The sequence below is a fragment of the Ranitomeya variabilis genome, chromosome 5 (assembly GCF_051348905.1).
Source record: "Ranitomeya variabilis isolate aRanVar5 chromosome 5, aRanVar5.hap1, whole genome shotgun sequence".
NCBI classification, from domain to species: domain Eukaryota; kingdom Metazoa; phylum Chordata; class Amphibia; order Anura; family Dendrobatidae; genus Ranitomeya; species Ranitomeya variabilis.
Genome location: NC_135236.1, coordinates 590341303 through 590360870, shown reverse-complemented (window position 1 = coordinate 590360870; position 19568 = coordinate 590341303). Strand labels below are relative to the sequence as shown.

Genomic DNA, 19568 nt, shown 5'->3' with positions numbered 1-19568 from the left:
AAAGTTACAATAGAAAAACAACAGATTAGTCCTTTAAGCAAGGGGATAGAGTGTTGGTTTTCGTGCCCACCTCAGAAAAAAATATTGGCCAGGTGGTAAGATCCTGGCTTCAGAACAACTCTGTGACCATTCTTGACTTGCCCAGCCAGAGCCGTGCCCTAAACCCAATTGAGCATCTCTGGAGAGACCTGAAAATGGCTGTCCATCAACGTTCACCATCCAACCTGGTGGAAATGGAGAGTATCTGCAAAAAAGAATTGCAGAGGATTCCCAAATCCAGGTGTGAAAAACTTGTTGCATCATTCCCAAGAAGACTCATGGCTGTACTAGCTCAAAAGGGTGTTTCTACTCAATACTGAACAAAGGGTCTGAATACTTATGACCATGTGATATTTCAGTTTCTCTTTTTTAATAAATTTGGAAAAATTACTACATTTCTGTTTTTTGTCAGTCAAGATGAGGTGCAGAGTGTGCATTAATGAGAAAAAAAGAACTTTTTTTGAATTTATCAAATGGCTGCGATGAAACAGAGTGAAAAATGTAAAGGGGTATGAATACTTTCCGTACCCACTGTATAACAAGCATACAGAAACCCATACAAAAATATACATAGAACAAATAAATCGTAATACATGAGGTTGAATATATCTTGCAACTGAGAAAGAGGGTCCGTGGACAAATCATCTCTCCTCAATTTCCAATAGCCTTCCCCTAAGGCCTACGTTACTGTACCAATGCAAAATTATTGGGTTTGATACTTGGAAGGAGACTCAAATCACAAAAATCACTTAAAAACAATTTTAGGTATTTTAAGTAAGATGAAAACTATCCTCATGAATAAGAAAATGTGCACCCACCTGCTTGACGGACAACTAAAAAAAATCTGCTTTCCAACCAAGCATCAACCTGCATCATGCCATATGTCTACATGTCTTTGTCCGAGAAATTAATTCACCAATGAATTAATACAGTGGCCTTCAAAGACTGAAACCTGCTGTGATAAAGGTGTACTCGTATGTGATGATACAAATAATTTACTAATCATTAATCTGGGCAAGCAAATTATAGGAAACTAGATGGTAATATACACAATTTGTGGTCTTTTTTATGTTCCTTTATTTCTTGATAAACCATGAAATTGTATGTAACATTTCCCTTACCGACCAATTAAAATTATAATCCTATGACCGACAGCCACCACTGGACAACTATGCAGTAAACTCTTTCAGGTCACATGACTAATAAAAAAATGAACAGCTTTGAGGGTACAATCACTCTGGCGTATAACGCACCCGAGTGCTATCTGATGTTTTACTATGTGGGCAGTGCAGATCTACAATTAATTTTGTCATGCTGATTCGGCATGAGAAAACAATCGCAGCATACTGCAAATGCCTCCAATAATTGGATCACACGCACTCATACATGTCTGTGGGTGAGAGTCAAACATCGAAATGTACTGTTGTGACATTTGAGTGCAGTCTGATGTACACACAGAGACAATGGAGAAGGTGGAGAAATAAAGTTGTACATCTTCACGCCTGTGCTGTGATTTTTTTTTATCTCAGTAACATGTACTCTAAGGCCATGTGCACACGTTCAGTATTTTTCGCGTTTTTTTCGCGTTTTTTCGCTATAAAAACGTGATAAAAACGCGAAGAAAACGCGAAAAAAACGCTTTCATATGCCTCCCATTATTTTCAGTGTATTCCGCATTTTTTGTGCACATGCTGCATTTTTTTCCGCGAAAAAATCGCATAGCGGAAAAAGAAGCAACATGTTCATTAAATTTGCGGAATTGCGGGGGTTCCGCACACCTAGGAATGCATTGATCTGCTTACTTTCCGCATGTGGCTGTGCACACCATGCGGGAAGTAAGCAGACCATGTGCGGTTGGTACCCAGGGTGGAGGAGAGGAGACTCTCCTCCACGGACTGGGCACCATATAATTGGTCAAAAAAAAAGAATTTAAATAAAAAATAGTCATATACTCACTCTCTGATGGCCCCGGAGTGTTCCCGCTTCTCAGCGGTGCATTCTCTCTCTTCCGTTCCTATAGATGGTGTGGTTCAGGACCTGCGATGACGTCGCTGTCTTGTGATTGGTCGCGTGACCGCTCACGTGACCATGACGTCATCGAAGGTCCTGAACCACACCATCTATAGGAACAGACACCGCTGAGGAGGTCGGCTGTCTGCAGAGGGTGAGTATAACCATTTTTTTTATTTTTTTTATTATTTTTAACATATCTTTTTACTATTGATGCTGCATAAGCAGCATCTATAGTAAAAAGTTGGTCACACTTGTCAAACAGTATGTTTGACAAGTGTGACCAACCTGTCCGTCAGTTTTCCACGCGATGCTACAGATCGCTTGGAAAACTTTAGCATTCTGCAAGCTAATTTCGCTTGCAAAATGCTAAAAAAAACGGGGGAAAAAAATGGGAAAAAAACGCAAAAAAAAATGTGGATTTCTTGCAGAAAATTTCAGGTTTTCTTCATCATAGCATAATTGGCCAGATTATCTAGCAGGAGAGAATATACAGCAGTGTTAGCAAGCCCTGATTGTTTACTTATTTGGGACAGCACCTAAGTGAGAGAAAAAAGAAAAGAGAAGTGCCACAAAGGGCTCTTTAATTCTGCCTTAGGCATTTTCTTTAGTCCATTTTCCAATTAGAAATTTTGCGTGGTCTCAGAGCAATTGAAAATTAACTTGTCATTAGAGATGAGTGAACCCAAACAGTAAAGTTTGGCATCTGTACCGAAGGCCTACTGTTCGGGCAAGGACACCGAACACGGACTTCACCAGGAAGTACGTGTTACCTGATGTTCGGTGGTCCAAACCCGAACTGTGTTTGTCACACTGTCATGTGCATGAAATCGCAGCAAACTCTGCTTCTGATCATTACTGCCAGTCAGAGCTTCAGTTTCACTTTACACCCCCGCATTTGTGACTGGGAGTATACTACTCCCATCAGCCTACACCTGCTGCTAATAACAGTGAGAGCAGGTGGTGGCTGATTGGAGTATTCATCAGCCAGCGCTTGACTTCCAAATAAATAATTAAAATAAAAAAACAGCCAAGCAAAACTCACAGCTGTTGGCTGCAACTCTCAGCTGTCAGCATAAGCAAGGTTTTTATCAAGAATAGAGGGGTCCCCATGCTGTTTTCTTAATTATGTAAATAAATAATTTAAAATAACTGTATGAAGTCCCCCCATTTTGACAACCAGCCAAGCTAAAGCTGGGAGCTGGTATTCTCAGGCAGGTAGGGGACCATGTATATTGGCCCCCAGCCTAAAAATAGCAGCCCGCAGCAGCCCAGAAAAGACACATCTATTAGATGCGCCAATTCTAGCGCTTTGCCCAGCTCTTCCCTCTTGCCCTGTAGCGGTGGCAAGTGGGGCTCATATTTGTGGGGTTGTTGTTACCTTTGTATTGTCTGGTGACATCAAGCCCACGACTTAGTAATGGAGAGACGTCTTTAAGACACTTATCCATTACTAATCCTATAGTTACATGGTAAGTAAAGACACAGCCCCAATACAGTCCTTTATTTCAAATAAAAACAAACCACACATTTATTTTTTTATTTAAAAATAACAAAAAACAGTTATACTCACCTAACGCCCATTCTATTGGATCGCTCATCACCTGTAATAAAGCAACAGTAAAAAAATATATACTGTATATATCCCTTACCGGTCCGATGTACTCTCCCAGGCTGTAATCCATGTCTGGGGATAAACAGTTTTCAACCTGGATGGTGCCAAGATGCTACTAAATAAGTTATTTATTTCAAATTCAATTGAAAAATGTAGATCATAATAGTTCTGATATGAGCTCAAAGTTCTCTGGGTATATATAAACTATGGCTATAAAAGATTTTCAAACGTGCAGTACAAATTAGTAAAAATATAGATGGGCTTTTTAAAGGCTGAACAGTGCAGTCAGATGAAAAAAAAGTTATTTTAAGATTCTCCATGAATTTACAGATCTTTAACCCCTTAACGACCGCCGATACGCCTTTTAACGGCGGCCGCTAAGGGTACTGAACCCCTTCCCGACCTTTGACGCCACGTAGGCGTCATGAAAGTCGGTGCCAATCCGACCTGTGACGCCTATGTGGCGTCATGGAAAGATCACGTCCCTGCAGATCGGGTGAAAGGGTTAACTCCAATTTCACCCGATCTGCAGGGACAGGGGGAGTGGTGCTTCAGCCCAGGGGGGTGGCTTCACCTCCTCGTGGCTACGATCGCTCTGATTGGCTGTTGAAAGTGAAACTGCCAATCAGAGCGATTTGTAATATTTCACCTAAAAAACTGGTGAAATATTACAATCCAGCCATGGCCGATGCTGCAATATCATCGGCCATGGCTGGAAACACTTATGTACCCCCCCACCACCACCGATCTCCCCGGTCCTCCGTTCGGTGCTCCGCTCACCTCCGTCGTCCTGTCTGCTCCCCTGTCCTCCTGCCCGCTCCCCCCATGCTCCGATGCCACCCCCGTCCTCCGATCTACCCCCCATGCTCAGATCTCCCCCCCTCATACTTACCGGGCCTCCCGGTGTCCGTGCGTCTTCTCCACGGGCGCCGCCATCTTCCAAAATGGCGGGCGCATGCGCAGTGCGCCCGCCGAATCTGCCGGCTGGCAGATTCGTTCCAGGTATATTTTGATCACTCTGATATAACCTATCACAGTGATCAAAATAAAAAAATTGTAAATGACCCCCCCCCTTTATCCCCCCCATAGGTAGGGACAATAATAAAAAAAAATATATTTTTTTTTCTTTTTTCCACTAAGGGTTAGAACTAGGGTTAGAGGTAGGGTTAGGGTTAGGGGTAGGGTTAGGGTTAGGGGTAGGGTTAGGGTTAGGGGTAGGGTTAGGGGTAGGGTTAGGGTTAGGGCATGTGCACACGGTGCGGCTTGGCCGCGGATCTGCAGCGGATTGGCCGCTGCGAATTCGTAGCAGTTTTCCATCAGGTGTACAGTACCATGTAAACCTATGGAAAACCAAATCCACTGTGCCCATGGTGCGGAAAATACCATGCGGAAACGCTGCTTTGTATTTTCTGCAGCATGTCAATTTTGTGCGGATTCCGCAGCGTTTTACACCTGTTCCTCAATAGGAATCCGCAGGTGAAATCCGCACAAAAAAACACTGGAAATCAGCTGTAAATCCGCAGGTAAAACGCAGTGCCTTTTACCTGTGGATTTTTCAAAAATCGTGCGGAAAAATCTCACACGAATCTGCAACGTGGGCACATAGCCTTAGGGTTAGGGTTGGAATTAGAGTTAGGGTTGGAATTAGGGCTAGGGTTGGAAATAGGGTTAAGATTAGGCTTGTGGTTAGGGTTACGGATAGGGTTAGGGGTGTGTTGGGGTTACAGTTGTGGTTAGGGTTGGGATTAGGGTTAGGATTAGGGTTAGGGTTGGGATTAGGGTTACGGGTGTGTTGGGGTTAGGGTTGTGGTTAGGGGTGTGTTGGGGTTAGGGTTGTGTTTAGGGTTATGGCTACAGTTGGGATTAGGGTTAGGGGTGTGTTGGGGTTAGTGTTGAAGTTAAAATTGAGGGGTTTCCACTGTTTAGGCACATCAGGGGTCTCCAAGCGCAACATGGCGCCACCATTGATTCCAGCCTATCTTGCGTTCAAAAAGTCAAATGGTGCTCCCTCCCTTCCAAGCCCCGACGTGCGCCCAAACAGTGGTTTACCCCCACATATGGGGTGCCAGCGTACTCAGGACAAACTGGGCAACAACTATTGGGGTCCAATTTCTCCTGTTACCCTTGCGAAAATAAAAAATTACTTGCTAAAACATAATTTTTGAGGAAAGAACAATTATTTTTTATTTTCACGGCTCTGTGTTATAAACTTCTGTGAAGCACTTGGGGGTTCAAAGTGCTCACCACACATCTAGATAAGTTCCTTGGGGGGTCTAGTTTCCAAAATGGGGTCAAGTGTGGGGGGATTCTACTGTTTAGGCACATCAGGGGCTCTGCAAATGCAACGTGATGCCCGCAGACCATTCCATCAAAGTCTGCATTTCAAGACATCACTACTTCCCTTCCAAGCCCTGACGCGTGCCCAAACAGTCGTTTACCCCCACATATGGGGTATCAGTGTACTCAGGACAAACTGGTCAACAACTATTGGGGTCTAATTTCTTTTATTACCCTTGTGAAAATAAAAAATTGCTTGCTAAAACATCATTTTTGAGGAAAGAAAAATGATTTTTTATTTTCAAGGCTCTGCGTTGTAAGCTTCTGTGAAGCACTTGGGGGTTGAACGTGCTCACCATATATCTAGATAAGTTCCTTGGGGGGTCTAGTTTCCCAAATGTGGTCACTTGTGGGGGGTTTCTACTGTTTAGGCACATCAGTGGCTCTCCAAACGCAGGGAGGTCTAGTTTCCAAAATGGGGTCACATGTGGGGGAGCTCCAATGTTTAGGCACACAGGGGCTCTCCAAACGCGACATGGTGTCCGCTAACGATTGGAGCTAATTTTTCATTCAAAAAGTCAAATGACACTCCTTCCCTTCCGAGCCCTGCCGCGTGCCCAAACAGTGGTTTACCCCCACATGTGAGGTATCAGTGTACTCAGGAGAAATTGCCTAATAAATTTTAGGATCCATTTTATCCTGTTGCCCATATGGAAATGAACAAATTGAGGCTAAATGAAATTTTTTGTGAAAAAAAAGTACTTTTTCATTTTTTCGGATCAATTTGTGAAGCACCTTGAGGTTCAAAGTGTTCACTATGCATCTATATAAGTTCCTTGGGGGGTCTAGTTTCGAAAATGGGGTCACTTGTGGGGAAGCTCCAATGTTTAGGCACACAGGGGCTTTCCAAATGCGACATGGTGTCCGCTAAAGATTGGAGCCAATTTTTCATTGAAAAAGTCAAATGGGGCTCCTTCCCTTCAGAGCCCTGTCGTGCGCCCAGACAGTAGCTCCCCCCCACATATGAGGTATCGGCGTACTCAGGACAAATTGTACAATAAATTTTGGGTTCCAGTTTCTCTTTTCACCCTTGGTAAAATAAAAAAATTGTTGCTAAAACATCATTTTTGTGACTAAAAAGTTAAATGTTAATTTTTTCCTTCCATGTTGCTTCTGCTGCTGTGAAGCACCTGAAGGGTTAATACACTTCCTGAATGTGGTTTTGAGTACCTTGAGGGGTGCCGTTTTTAGAATGATGTCAATTTTGGGTATTTTCAGCCATACAGACCCCTCAAACTGACTTCAAATGTGAGGTGGTCCCTAAAAAAAATGGTTTTGTAAATTTTGTTGTAAAAATGAGAAATCGCTGGTCAAATTTTAACCCTTATAACTTCCTAGCAAAAAAAAAAATTGTTCCCAAAATTATGCTGATGTAAAGTAGACATGTGAGTAATGTTATTTATTAACTATTTTGTGTCACATAACTCTCTGGTTTAACAAAATAAAAATTAAAAATTTAAAAATTGTGAAATGTTCAAAATTTTAGCCAAATTTCCATTTTTTTCACAAATAAACGCAAAAAGTATTGACCTAAATTTACCACTATCATGAAGCCCAATATGTCACGAAAAAACAGTCTCAGAACCGTTAGGATCCGTTGAAGCGTTCCCGAGTTATTACCTCATAAAGGGACACTGGTCAGAATTGCAAAAAACGGCCAGGTCATTAAGGTCAAAATAGGCTGGGTCATGAAGGGGTTAAACCACAGCGCCGTTAATTAACAGCGCTGTGGAAAAAGTGAAGAGCGCCCCCCAGAGTCGGATTTTCTCTGGGGTCTCGGTTACCGGGGGTAGCCGAGACCCCAGAGAACATGATTCGGGTTTTTTTTACCGACCCCTGAGTTGCGATCGCCGGTAATTAACCGTTTACCGGCGGTCGCAAAAAAAAACAAAAAAAACGCGATTTCCCATTTAATTTCTCTGTCCTCTGATGTGATCGCACATTGGAGGACAGAGAAATGGGGTCCCCGATTGCCCCCGATGGCCCCCCGATACTCACCTGTCTCCCCCGGTGCTCCTCGTGGCTCCCGATGGGCGCCGCCATCTTCTTCCGGCAAAAAAAATGGCGGGCGCACGCGCAGTGTGCTCGCCAGCTGGCACCAGGGAGATCTTTGGGGTCTCGGCTGCTGGGGGTAGCTGAGATCCCAAAGAACATGATCGGGGTCGGTTTTTACCGACCACTGTTTTGCGATCGCCGGTAATTAACTGTTTACCGGCGACCGCAAAAAAAACAAAACGATGTGTAATTCTCTGTCCTCTGATGTGATCGCACATCAGAGGACAGAGAAATAGGGGGATTCGGGGACCCTATCATACTTACCAGTGTCCCTGGGTCCTCCTGCGTCCCCTCCTGCCCGCCGGCTTCTTCCTATGGAAAGAAAATGGCGGGCGCATGAGCAGTGCGCCCGCTCTCTGCTGCCATCTGCCGGCCGGCAGGAGAGAGGAGTTGGGGCTAAAATTAGGGTTGGGGTTAGGGTTAGGGCTAGGGTTAGGGTTAGGGCTAGGGTTAGGGTTAGGTCTAGGGTTGGGGCTAAATTTAGGGTTAGGGTTGGGGCTAAATTTAGGGTTAGGGTTGGGGCTAAATTTAGGGTTAGGGCTGGGGCTAAATTTAGGGTTAGGGCTAGGGTTAGGGTTGGGGCTAAAGTTAGGGCTGGAGTTAGAGTTGGGGCTAAAGTTAGGACTAGGGTTGCGGCTAAAGTTAGGGTTGGAGTTGGGATTGGGGTTTGGATTAGGGTTGGCATTAGGGTTACGTTTGGGATTAGGGTTAGGCTTGGTATTAGGGTTAAGGTTAGGTTTGGGATTAGGGTTGTATTGGCATTAGGGTTAGGTTTGAGGTTAGGGTTGAGATTAGGATTAGGGGTGTGTTGGATTTTTGGATCTGATTAGGGTTATGGTTGTTTTGGGTTTAGGGTTGCGATTATCCTTAGGGTTGTGATTAGGATTATGGATCGGGTTGGCATTAGGGTTAGGCCTCTTTCACACTTCAGTCTTTTGGCGTCAGTCTGAAACCGCCATTTTCGTCAAATAGCGGATCCGCCATTTTTTTTTGGCAGATTCGCTATTTTCCCATAGACATGCATTAGCAACGGATTGTGGTGGATGGTCGTCCGTTCCGATCCGTCGAGATTTGGCGGAGATCATCTAGACATTGACGGCCATTGTAACGTTTTTTGTCTGCGCCAAAATGGCGGTTCGCGACGGATCTGTCGCGTTCGTCATTCCATAGAATGGTCGCCTATGGGCGACGGATCTGTCGTTACCGTCATTTCGGCGGATCCGTCGCCCCAATCCGCTTTTTCAATTGCGCATGCTCCAAAAAGTAGATACTTTTCCCAGACAACCCCCAAGTAACGGTCCGTCAAAAAAACGGATCCGTTAGAACCGTTTTCTCAACAATTGTGACGGATCCGTCGATCCATCACTATGTCGGAGCTGACTGACGCCAAACAACTGAAGTGTGAAAGAAGCCTTAGGGCTGTGTTGGGGTTAGGGTTGGAGTTAGATTTGGGGGGTTTCCACTGTTTAGGTACATCAGGGGGTCTCTAAACGCCACAGCCAATTTTGTGCTCAAAAAGTCAAATGGTGCTCCCTCCCTTCCGAGCTCTGACGTGCACCCAAACAGTGGTTTACCCCCACATATGGGGCATCAGCGTACTCGGGATAAATTGTACAACAACTTTTGGGGTCCAATTTCTCCTGTTACCCTTGTGAAAATAAAAACTTGGGGGCTAAAATATCTTTTTTGTGGAAAAAAAAATATTTTTTATTTTCACAACTCTGCATTATAAACGTCTGTGAAGCACTTGGGCATACAAAGTTCTCACAACACATCTAGATAAGTTCCTTGGGGGCTTTAGTTTCCAAGATGGGGTCACTTGTGGGGGGTTTCTACTGTTTAGGTACATCAGGGTCTCTGCAAACGCAACATAATGCCCGCAGACCATTCTATCAAAGTCTGCATTCCAAAATGGCGTTCCTTCCCTTCCGAGCTCTGCCATGCACTCAAACAGTGGTCCCCCCCACACATGGGGTATTAGTATACTCAGGACAAATTGGACAACAACTTTTGGGGTCCAATTTCTCTTGTTACCCTTGTCAAAATAAAAATTTGGGGGCTTAAAAATCTTTTTTGTGGAAAAAAATTTTTATTTTTATTTTCACGACTCTGCATTATAAACTTCTGTGAAGCACTTGGGCATTCAAAGTTCTCACCACACATCTAGATAAGTTCCTTGGGGGGTCTAGTTTCCAAAATGGGGTCACTTGTGGGGGGTTTCTACTGTTCGGGTACATCAAGGGCTCTGCAAACGCAACATAATGCCCGCAGACCATTCTATCAAAGTCTGCATTCCGAAACGGCGCTCCTTCCTTTCCGAGCTCTGCCATGTGCCCAAACAGTGGATTACCCCAACATATGGGGTATCAGCCTACTCAGCATAAATTGCACAATAAATTTTGGGGTCCAATTTCTCCTGTTACCCTTGAGAAAATAAAAAATTGCAGGTTAGAATATAATTTTTGAGGGGAAAAAAAAGGATTTTTTTAATTTTCACGGCTCTACTTTATAAATTTCTGTGAAGCACTTGGGGGTTTAAAGTGCTCAGCACACATCTAGATAAGTTCCTTAAGTGGTCTAGTTTCCAAAATGGTGTCACTTGTGGGGGTTTCTACTGTTTAGGCACATCAGGGGCTCTCCAAACGCGACATGGTGTCCGATCTCAATTCCAGCCAATTCTACATTGAAAAAGTAAAACTGCACTCCTTCTCTTCCAAGCTCTGCGGTGCGCCCAAACAGTGGTTTACCCCCACATATGGGGTATCGACGTACACAGGAGAAATTGCACAACAACGATTGTGGTCTAATTTCTCCTGTTACCCTTGTCAAAATAAAAATTTGGGGGCAAAAAGATCATTTTTGTAGAAAAAATGTGACTTTTTATTTTCACGGCTCTACGCTATAAACTTCCGTGAAGCACTTGGGGGTTTAAAGTGCTCACCACACATCTAGTTAAGTTCCTTAAGGGGTCTAGTTTCCAAAATGGGGTCACTTGTGCGGGGTTTCCACTGTTTAGGCACAGTAGGGGCTCTCCAAACGCGACATGGCGTCCAATCTCAATTCCAGCCAATTCTACATTGAAAAAGTAAAACGGCACTCCTTCTCTTCCAAGCTCTGCGGTGCGCCCAAACAGTGGTTTACCCACACATATGGGGTATCAACATACTCAGGAGAAATTGCACAACAGCTTTTGTAGTCTAATTTCTCCTGTTACCCTTGTGAAAATAAGAATTTGTGGGCGAAAAGATCATTTTTGTGTAAACAAATGCGATTTTTTATTTTCACGGCTCTACTTTATAAACTTCTGTAAAGCACTTGGGGGCTCAAAGTGCACACCACACATCTAGATAAGTTCCTTAAGGGGTCTAGTTTCCAAAATGGTGTCACTTGTGGGGGTTTCCACTGTTTAGGCACATCAGGGGCTCTCTAAACGTGACATGGCATCCGATCTCAATTCCAGCCAATTCTGCATTGAAAAAGTCAAACGGCGCTCCTTCTCTTCCAAGCTCTGCGGTGCGCCCAAACAGTGGTTTACAGTGGTTTACCCTCACATATACAACAACATTTATGGTTAAATTTCTATTTTTACACTTGTGAAAATAAAAAAAAATGGTTCTGAAGTAAAATGTTTGCAAAAAAATGTTAAATGTTCATTTTTGCCTTCCACATTGTTTCAGTTCCTGTGAAGCACGTAAAGGGTTAATAAACTTCTTGAATGTGGTTTTGAGCACCTTGAGGGGTGCAGTTTTTAGATTGGTGTCACACTTGGGTATTTTCTATCATATAGACCCCTGAAAATGACTTCAAATGTGATGTGGTCCCTAAAAAAAAATGGTGTTGTAAAAATGAGAAATTGCTGGTCAACTTTTAACCCTTATAACTCCCTAACAAAAAACAATTTTGTTTCCGAAATTGTGCTGATGTAAAGTAGACATGTGGGAAATGTTATTTATTAACTATTTTTTGTGACATATCTCTCTGATTTAAGGGAATAAAAATACAAAGTTTGAAAATTGCTACATTTTTAAATTTTTGGCCATATTTCCATTTTTTTCATAAATAATCGCAAGTAATATCAAAGAAATGTTACCACTAACATGAAGTACAATATGTCGCGAAAAAATAATCTCAGAATCAGCAGGATCCGTTGAAGTGTTCCAGAGTTATAACCTCATAAAGTGACAGTGGTCAGAATTGTAAAAATTGGCCTGGTCATTAAGTACCAAATTGGCTCTGTCACTAAGGGGTTAAGCAACCCTACAAGCATATCAGGTGAAATGCATTCCTCCATAACCATGCACTGCAAAATGTATGAGAGGAACTACAGTACATTTGATAAATGATAACATATTCGAACACAATGATATGTTTCATTAGCTGATTTCAATTATTAAAAAATCCAGAAGATACTTCTGTTTAAAGCAAAGTTTTGAAAGTACTGCAAATAACTTTCTTGTAATACATATCCTACAACGTTTACTCAGTATTTAAAAACCACTATTCATTTACAAAACTGTCTAACTGAATATCATGCATCTTATTTTTTTTCTAACCATTTACTGTTTCACTGCTTTCTCACAAACAAATATTCCAAACTACTGCAATGAGTTTTAAAATTAAATTTTTATTTGTTTGTTTTTTGTTTTAGACACAGCAAGCAAACTTTTATGAAAACATAATGAAAATTCTTCGTCCAAAGCCTGATTACTTTGCAGTTGGATACTATGGGCAAGGATTCCCAACATTCCTCCGGGTAAATGTATTAGATTTGCAATAGCAAATTTTATGGCTGTCAATACTGCTGTCAAATGAACATACAGATGTAGATGTTTACAAGTTTTTTGACATACTAACAAAAAAATAAATAACATCTAGCAAATTAAAGGGAATCTATCAGTAGGATCAACCCACCAGCCATTACTATATGCATGTAAGGTCATTGGAAGTTGAATAAAATGATAACTTGATAACTGCGATCTGATGTCTTATTCCAGAGTAATTCACAGTTATCTTAATATGTAAATTAACTTTTAAGATCCATGGACTGCACACTGATCTGCCAGGGAATCTACCTCCAAAACTTATCTAACTACAAAACTCACTCTGGCATTGCACCCTTTTTTTTTTTGGAGTGCACTACCAGAGTGAGACTTGTTATGTCTGCTGTCCTTGTATATATTTCCAACACTGGTAACTCCCACTTTTATTTAAAATAATCTCTGGAGGCAGATTCTCAGAGAGATCTGTATCCTGCCCATAGTTCTCAACAGATCATTTGCATATTAAGGAAACACAGGTTTTTGGGGAATAAGACATGAGATTGCAAATATCAAGGTATCATTTTAGTCAACTTTCTATGACCTACATATCCAAATATGAAACTAGCGGTGGACTCCGCGTCTGGTGGCATGCACGCCTACACCTCGCTCTCCTAAAGCACTTCTCTCTGCATACCTTGGCTGTGGTCCCTCAGCATAGAATTTGTGTGGCCCACTGACTTCCGGCCCCATTCATCACATGTATTCCATATACGTAACTGAGAAAGGTTCATGTTGAACCGAAATGTTTTGAGTATACTGCAAAATAAATTCTTCTGTTCCAGCATCCTAAGTTGAGTGCTAAGTTTTATGTTGATTTTCTACATATCCATATAGACATGCTAGGAGGGTTGATTCTACTGACAGGTTCTCTTTAATGTAATATTGCAGTATATACAGCAGGTGAAATAAATATTGAACACATCACCAGTTTCCTAAGTAAATATATTTTTAAAATTGCGCTTGACATGAAATTTTCACCAGATGTTTCTAACAACCCATCAAATCCATTCAGGCAAAGAAATCAAACCATAGATGTCCGGCCATAAAATAAATTTTATATGTAGTAATGAAAAATTACACAGGGAGAAAGTATTGAATACAATTAGTGAAATTTATTTAATACTAGTCTCATGCATTGCTCAGGTGTGATTTTGACCCATTCTTCCACACAAACACTCTTCATATCCTGAAGGTTCCATGGGCTCCATTTATGAACTCTGAGATTTAGTTCCTTCCATTAATTTTCTATTAACTTCAGGTCAGGTGATTGACTGGACAATTCTAGCAGCTTCATTTTCTTTCCCTTAAACCAATTAGAGTTTCTGCCACAATCTTGCCACACCATGATGTCCCCACCTCCAAACTTTACTGTTGGTATAGTGTTTTAACATAGTGTATATTATGACATCCAAAGAGTTTAATTTTTGTCTGACCAGACTACATTCTCCTAGTATTTTACAGACTTGTCTAAATGTTGTTCAGCAAATTTTAAATGCACTTGAACATGCTTTTAATTCAGTACTAGAGCCTTGCTTGGTGAGCGTCCATACAGGCCATGGAGGTTGAGCGCATTACTTATAGTTTTCTTTGAAATAATTGTACCTGCTGATTCCGGGTCTTTCTGTAGCTCTTCACAGGCGGTCCTCTTGGACAACTCCTCTGATAATTTGTTTCACTCCTCTGTCTGAAATCTTGCAGAGAATCTGGCCTTGACCAGGTTTTGGTGAAATTATGTTCTTTCCACTTCCAGATTATGGCCCCAACAATGCTCACTGGGACCTTCAGTAGTTTACAAATTTTTCTGTAACTAATGCTAGCAGTATGTTTTGCAACAAAAAGGATGTGAAGACTTTGAGGCAGCTGACTGGTTTTACCCATCATGAGATGTTTCTTGTGGGGCACCTTGGTAATGCAACACCTTTTTATAGGCCATCAGTTGAACCAGCTGATATTATTGTTCACCCAGTGTCAGGATTGCTTTCTAATTGCTGGTAGATTTCAGCTGTTGTCATGACTATTCATGGCTTTTGCAACCTCTCTTCCTTCATGTGTTGAATACTTTTTCCCGGTGTCATTTCTCATTATTATACATAATTTATGGACATTTATGGTTGAATTCTTTGCCCGTGTAGATTAGATAGGTTGTTACTGACATCTGGTGAGAATTTCAAGTCAATAGAACCTTTAGAAATATATTTAATTATAAAATTGGTGATGTGTTCAATACTTTTTTCACCTGCTGTATCTATCCACATAGAATACTGCACAAAAGTTTTAGGCACGTGTGTGAAAAATGGGGTGCTGTTTGGGCTGATGTCTGGGGACTGTGGGGGCCCAATCAAACATTTGTGGATAGAGTTGAAGAAAAAACTGTATACTTACCCAAGTGAGTTTACCAGTATGCACCAACTTTTGGAACGTGTAGAAGAGGCCTGAGATCAGATTTTGGTTGAGACTCTGCCTGAATCCTTCTGGGCATTCTTTTTACCAGTGTTAAAAGCCATAAGTAGATTTACAAAACAGTGACAAAATAATGAAAATTTAAATTTAGATTTTTAGGAGCAAAACAGTAACAATGCAGTGACACGACAAGAATCTGCATAACCAATCATATGCTATATAGTTGAAAGTAAAATTTATGTATGAGATAGCAAGATGATTGTCTATAAAATGATGGCAGTCTCAAATTCGAAGCTGTAGTGGATGGTGAGATATGGAGCCTGAAAGTTAAAAGTTGAAAACACTGTTATCCTTTTTCTCATAATTGTATACCATTATGCATCTATCCGATATTATTCGGGGCTGATCGGTAAGCCGTACGGCAATGCAGTTTAATGAATGATATTAGTCCTGAGCCCAAAATGCTGAAAATGTCTCCCATAACTATAGGACCTATGCCTGTCACAATATCCCAAATATTCTTAAGAGGATACTGGAGCCAGAGTGTCTCTGTAATTTTCTAGTGTGTCTTTTGGAGAACTTGTTTATCCAGGCGCTAAATTTATGTCCTTCCTGACTCTTCTGTAAACTGTGAATGGACTTCATGTCTGCTTCAATTACCTTTTCACGGCAGGAAGTCCTAGCTGACCAGGGGGTCAGTGTTCTTAGCATGCTAGCTCTTATGTTCTTCAATCCATGATGAAGCCATGTGTAACAATTATAGTGGAACACTCAGGAATCTCTTGGCTTGAGACAAATAAGTGGCAGAACCAAGTATAGTGATAAGTCTGTATTATTCAAAAAACAAACACTGGTGCAATGCGTGAACAAGTTCAAAACACAGCAAATAAGTTGAAAACATGATAAGTTCCTTGAAGCTCTGCTGCAGGCAAAGTCAATATTTAAATGCACAAACATGGGTGCAGTACGTGCACAACAGTTCTAGTGGACGGCAAACAGGGTTCTTCTTAGGAATAGTTCATTAGCAGCTCTGCTGCCGGCAAAGTCTTATGGGCGTAGCACTTTCTGGGAAAATGCAGATCATAAGACACAGGTCAAACCAGGGCTGGCAGTACTAGCAAAGAGTCCAGAAGCAGTGCAGAGCTTCGAGTCCAGAAACAGTCAAATAATCTAGCTGTGGAAACCAAACAAGATTAGCTGTAGCAGGATGAGCTTACATGTCCCAGCAGGCAGGAGAAGAATGCAGAGTAATGCAGGAGAACCTCTGAGAGCTGAGAAGGTTTGCTGAATAGGCGGAGCCGGAGTATCTGAAGAGGGGAAGTCTCTTGCAGCACAAGCCAGGGATTCAGGCAGAATACACAAGCAAGGAGTATGAAGCAAGCCAGGCTTATAAAGACAGGAAAGACAGATCACATGAGCAGATTTGAGGCAGCAGACGCTATCTTGGAAAATGGCAATAAAGCACCACAGATGAACAAGGAACCTAGAGTCCTTACACCATGCTTAAATCCTCAATATGAAGATTACACGTCCCCTCTCAAGAGATGGCTTTATAAATTTTACCATTACATCTATGACAATAAAGATTAATAAATACTTTAACATTTATATGAGTAATTTGTAAAGGGAACCTCTCATCTGATTAATCCTACCCAAACCCATGGGCTGCATGTTTTAGACCATGGCTAAAAAACTCTAGCCAGGTATATATTTTTCTAATAGGCATAAAGAGAAAATAAACATTAGAGTTTAGCCCAGGGACCAGCGTCTGAGACTAGGTCTATCCCTGGAATGTACATGGGGAAAGTCCTTTAACATTTATTTTCTCTGAAATACCAGGGCGTTTTAGGGAGAAATATACCAGGTTTCAATTGTATATGCTATCAGACATTTTTCAACAGGACAATCCCATAGCAGCTGTGGTTGGTGCTATTAGCCGTTTTTCAATAGAACGACAGACTGTATGTTGTGTGTGCTAATTTGAGCAGCCTGCATGGCTAAAATGTGCAAGCATTGCCTGCATTGTCTTCAGACTTGTCTCTTTTTGGACACATCTGAGACTTTATTGATCAGCTATTGCAAATAGAACTGCCAGAAGTGGATCTTGGTTAATTGCATGCCCAAATGAATTCAGTGAGTAAAAACATTTCACAGGCAACCATTAATAAACCTTTTGACAGCATGCCAAGGCATCTAGGAGCTTGTCTTTATGTGGATACTAGATACTGAATAAAGTGAAATGTATTAAACATGTTATTTCCATGTTTTTATCATTTACATATTGTGGAGAAACGAGGGTCAGTGGGTGCTCTTGTCAGACTGGCCTGGCGGTCTTTAGAAAGACAATATACTGGCCAAAACTCATCCCACGGAAAGCCCGCACTCCTTCCCTGTGGGCAAAATACTACTGAGACAACACAGGGTGAGGGTAACACACTGGGGTAATAGTTATTGGAGCACCAAGAGTGAACAACACATAGTACAATTCCAGGAAGTACACAAGATGGTGCAAATGAGCCTTCTGCTGGATCACCAGGGATAAGAACTTCTGCAACTTAAGTGCATCCAGGGCCAACTACCGCAACCAGTAGCACACCGCTTTTGCCGGGCACTCACAAAGACTAGATAGCAGCAAGCTTAGGAAGCTGACCAAGTACTGTGAGGTATGTCATCAGATGACCTGATTGTCCAAATCTGGGTTCTCCAAACATTGTTGTGATTTCAGTGATGGGAAGTGGAGCAGATCTGTGTTCCACCAGTTGGAGCCATGGTTCCTCGGCTGATGTCCTGAAGAGTCTCTCTGGAGAGGGAGACAGGCCCCTTTTATACCATCATCCCTCATTCAGGGCATTCTCACACAGGATTGGGGGGAAGGTGGGAGGAGATAATCCCTCATTGTCCTATTGTTCAATGAACCTGCATCTTTGTCATCTAATATGTGTAAACTAGAAAACCGCGAGGGCTGATACCATATGTATTCCACAAATTAACAAAAATTTGACCCCCCAAAGTTTGTAGACTAGTAAACTGCAAGTGGCTGATACAATACATAATCAGCAGGCATTCCTCAGATTTCCATACAATAAGAGTCAACTTACAGGCACATATGAACAATGGCTAATGTCCCTGGTCCTACTGAACAATATGTCTGGCATAATTAAGACTTATTGCTGTGTCATCACACATATCGTTACATCTGTATTGATTTCCATAATTATACGACTTGTCCTTCTTAATGTCTCAATTTCAATGTTGAGGAGTGTATTTCCAACATGGACAAAGCTAATTAAGTCTTTTTTTAAATTTTGTTTAATTTTGAAATACTTATAATGTAATAACACCTATGTTTAAATATATTTGCAGAACAAGGTCTTCATTTATCGAGGAAAAGAATATGAGCGCAGAGAAGATTTTTTGTCACAGTTGATGAGTCAATTTCCTCTTTCAGAAAAGCTGAACACTACCTCATACCCTGGAGAAGATATCAAAAACTCCCCTGGACAGTGTATCCTTTTCTGATAATATAATGGCCATAAACTCGTGTAGCAGTCTCTTCTTTAAATTATCAGTCTTAAAGTACTTATTCCATTCACTTGCACTGGTTTCTATTACTTATGTGATTGGGCATGGGAGATTTCAATTTGAAGCCAGTTATATGGCTAAACTGTACAGCTGTATTATATTTAAAAGTTGGCACAAGCTTAAAAACAACTGGACATGAATTATCTGTGTCTGAATACTCTTGCCAAAAGAAGTTTGTGAAGTGCTAGGCTAGTGAGTGCATGCCTAGCAGTCTCCATTACAGTAGGATCTAGCACTGTGAAACACAGTGGGAAGATAGAAGGTGGGTGGCTTACATGGCTTTGCAGTGACTGTTTCAGGAGCAGGATGGTATGGAGATAGGAACAGAAACAGCAGCCCCAGGAGGTATAGTATACTACAGTATAGATCAGGGTCGGACAGGCCCACTGGAAAACTAGAGGATTCTCTGGTGAGCCCAGGCACTGACATCGGTTGACAAACAGGACCGGCAGCTGCCTAGGGCCCACGCTGCCTCAGGGGCCCCCAGCCAGTGGTGTGTCACTAATAGCTGCACATTATGCAGCTGCTATGGGGCCTGTGAATGCTAAGGGGCCCGTGAGTCAGGTGGGCCCGCCTGGCGCCGATGGAGCAGCAGGTGACAGGAGGCCGTATCCGGCTGCTGCGGCTAAAGCCTGTACCTGCTGGTAAAGAGAAATGAATATTCATTGCTCCCCACACCACCCGTGGGAAATGGGGCAATTTTTTTTTAA

At 41.9% G+C, this 19568-nt stretch overlaps 1 protein-coding gene across 1 annotated transcript in view; it reads left to right on the top strand.

Annotated features, from left to right (window-relative positions):
* Window positions 1–19568, top strand: part of DOCK2 (dedicator of cytokinesis 2) — a 1347187-nt gene that overhangs the window by 967556 nt on the left and 360063 nt on the right. Inside the window, exons 40-41 of the mRNA XM_077266018.1 lie at window positions 12705–12809; window positions 18640–18781. Coding sequence (XP_077122133.1) covers window positions 12705–12809; window positions 18640–18781 — 247 coding nt within the window. The remainder of the gene's footprint in view (window positions 1–12704; window positions 12810–18639; window positions 18782–19568) is intronic.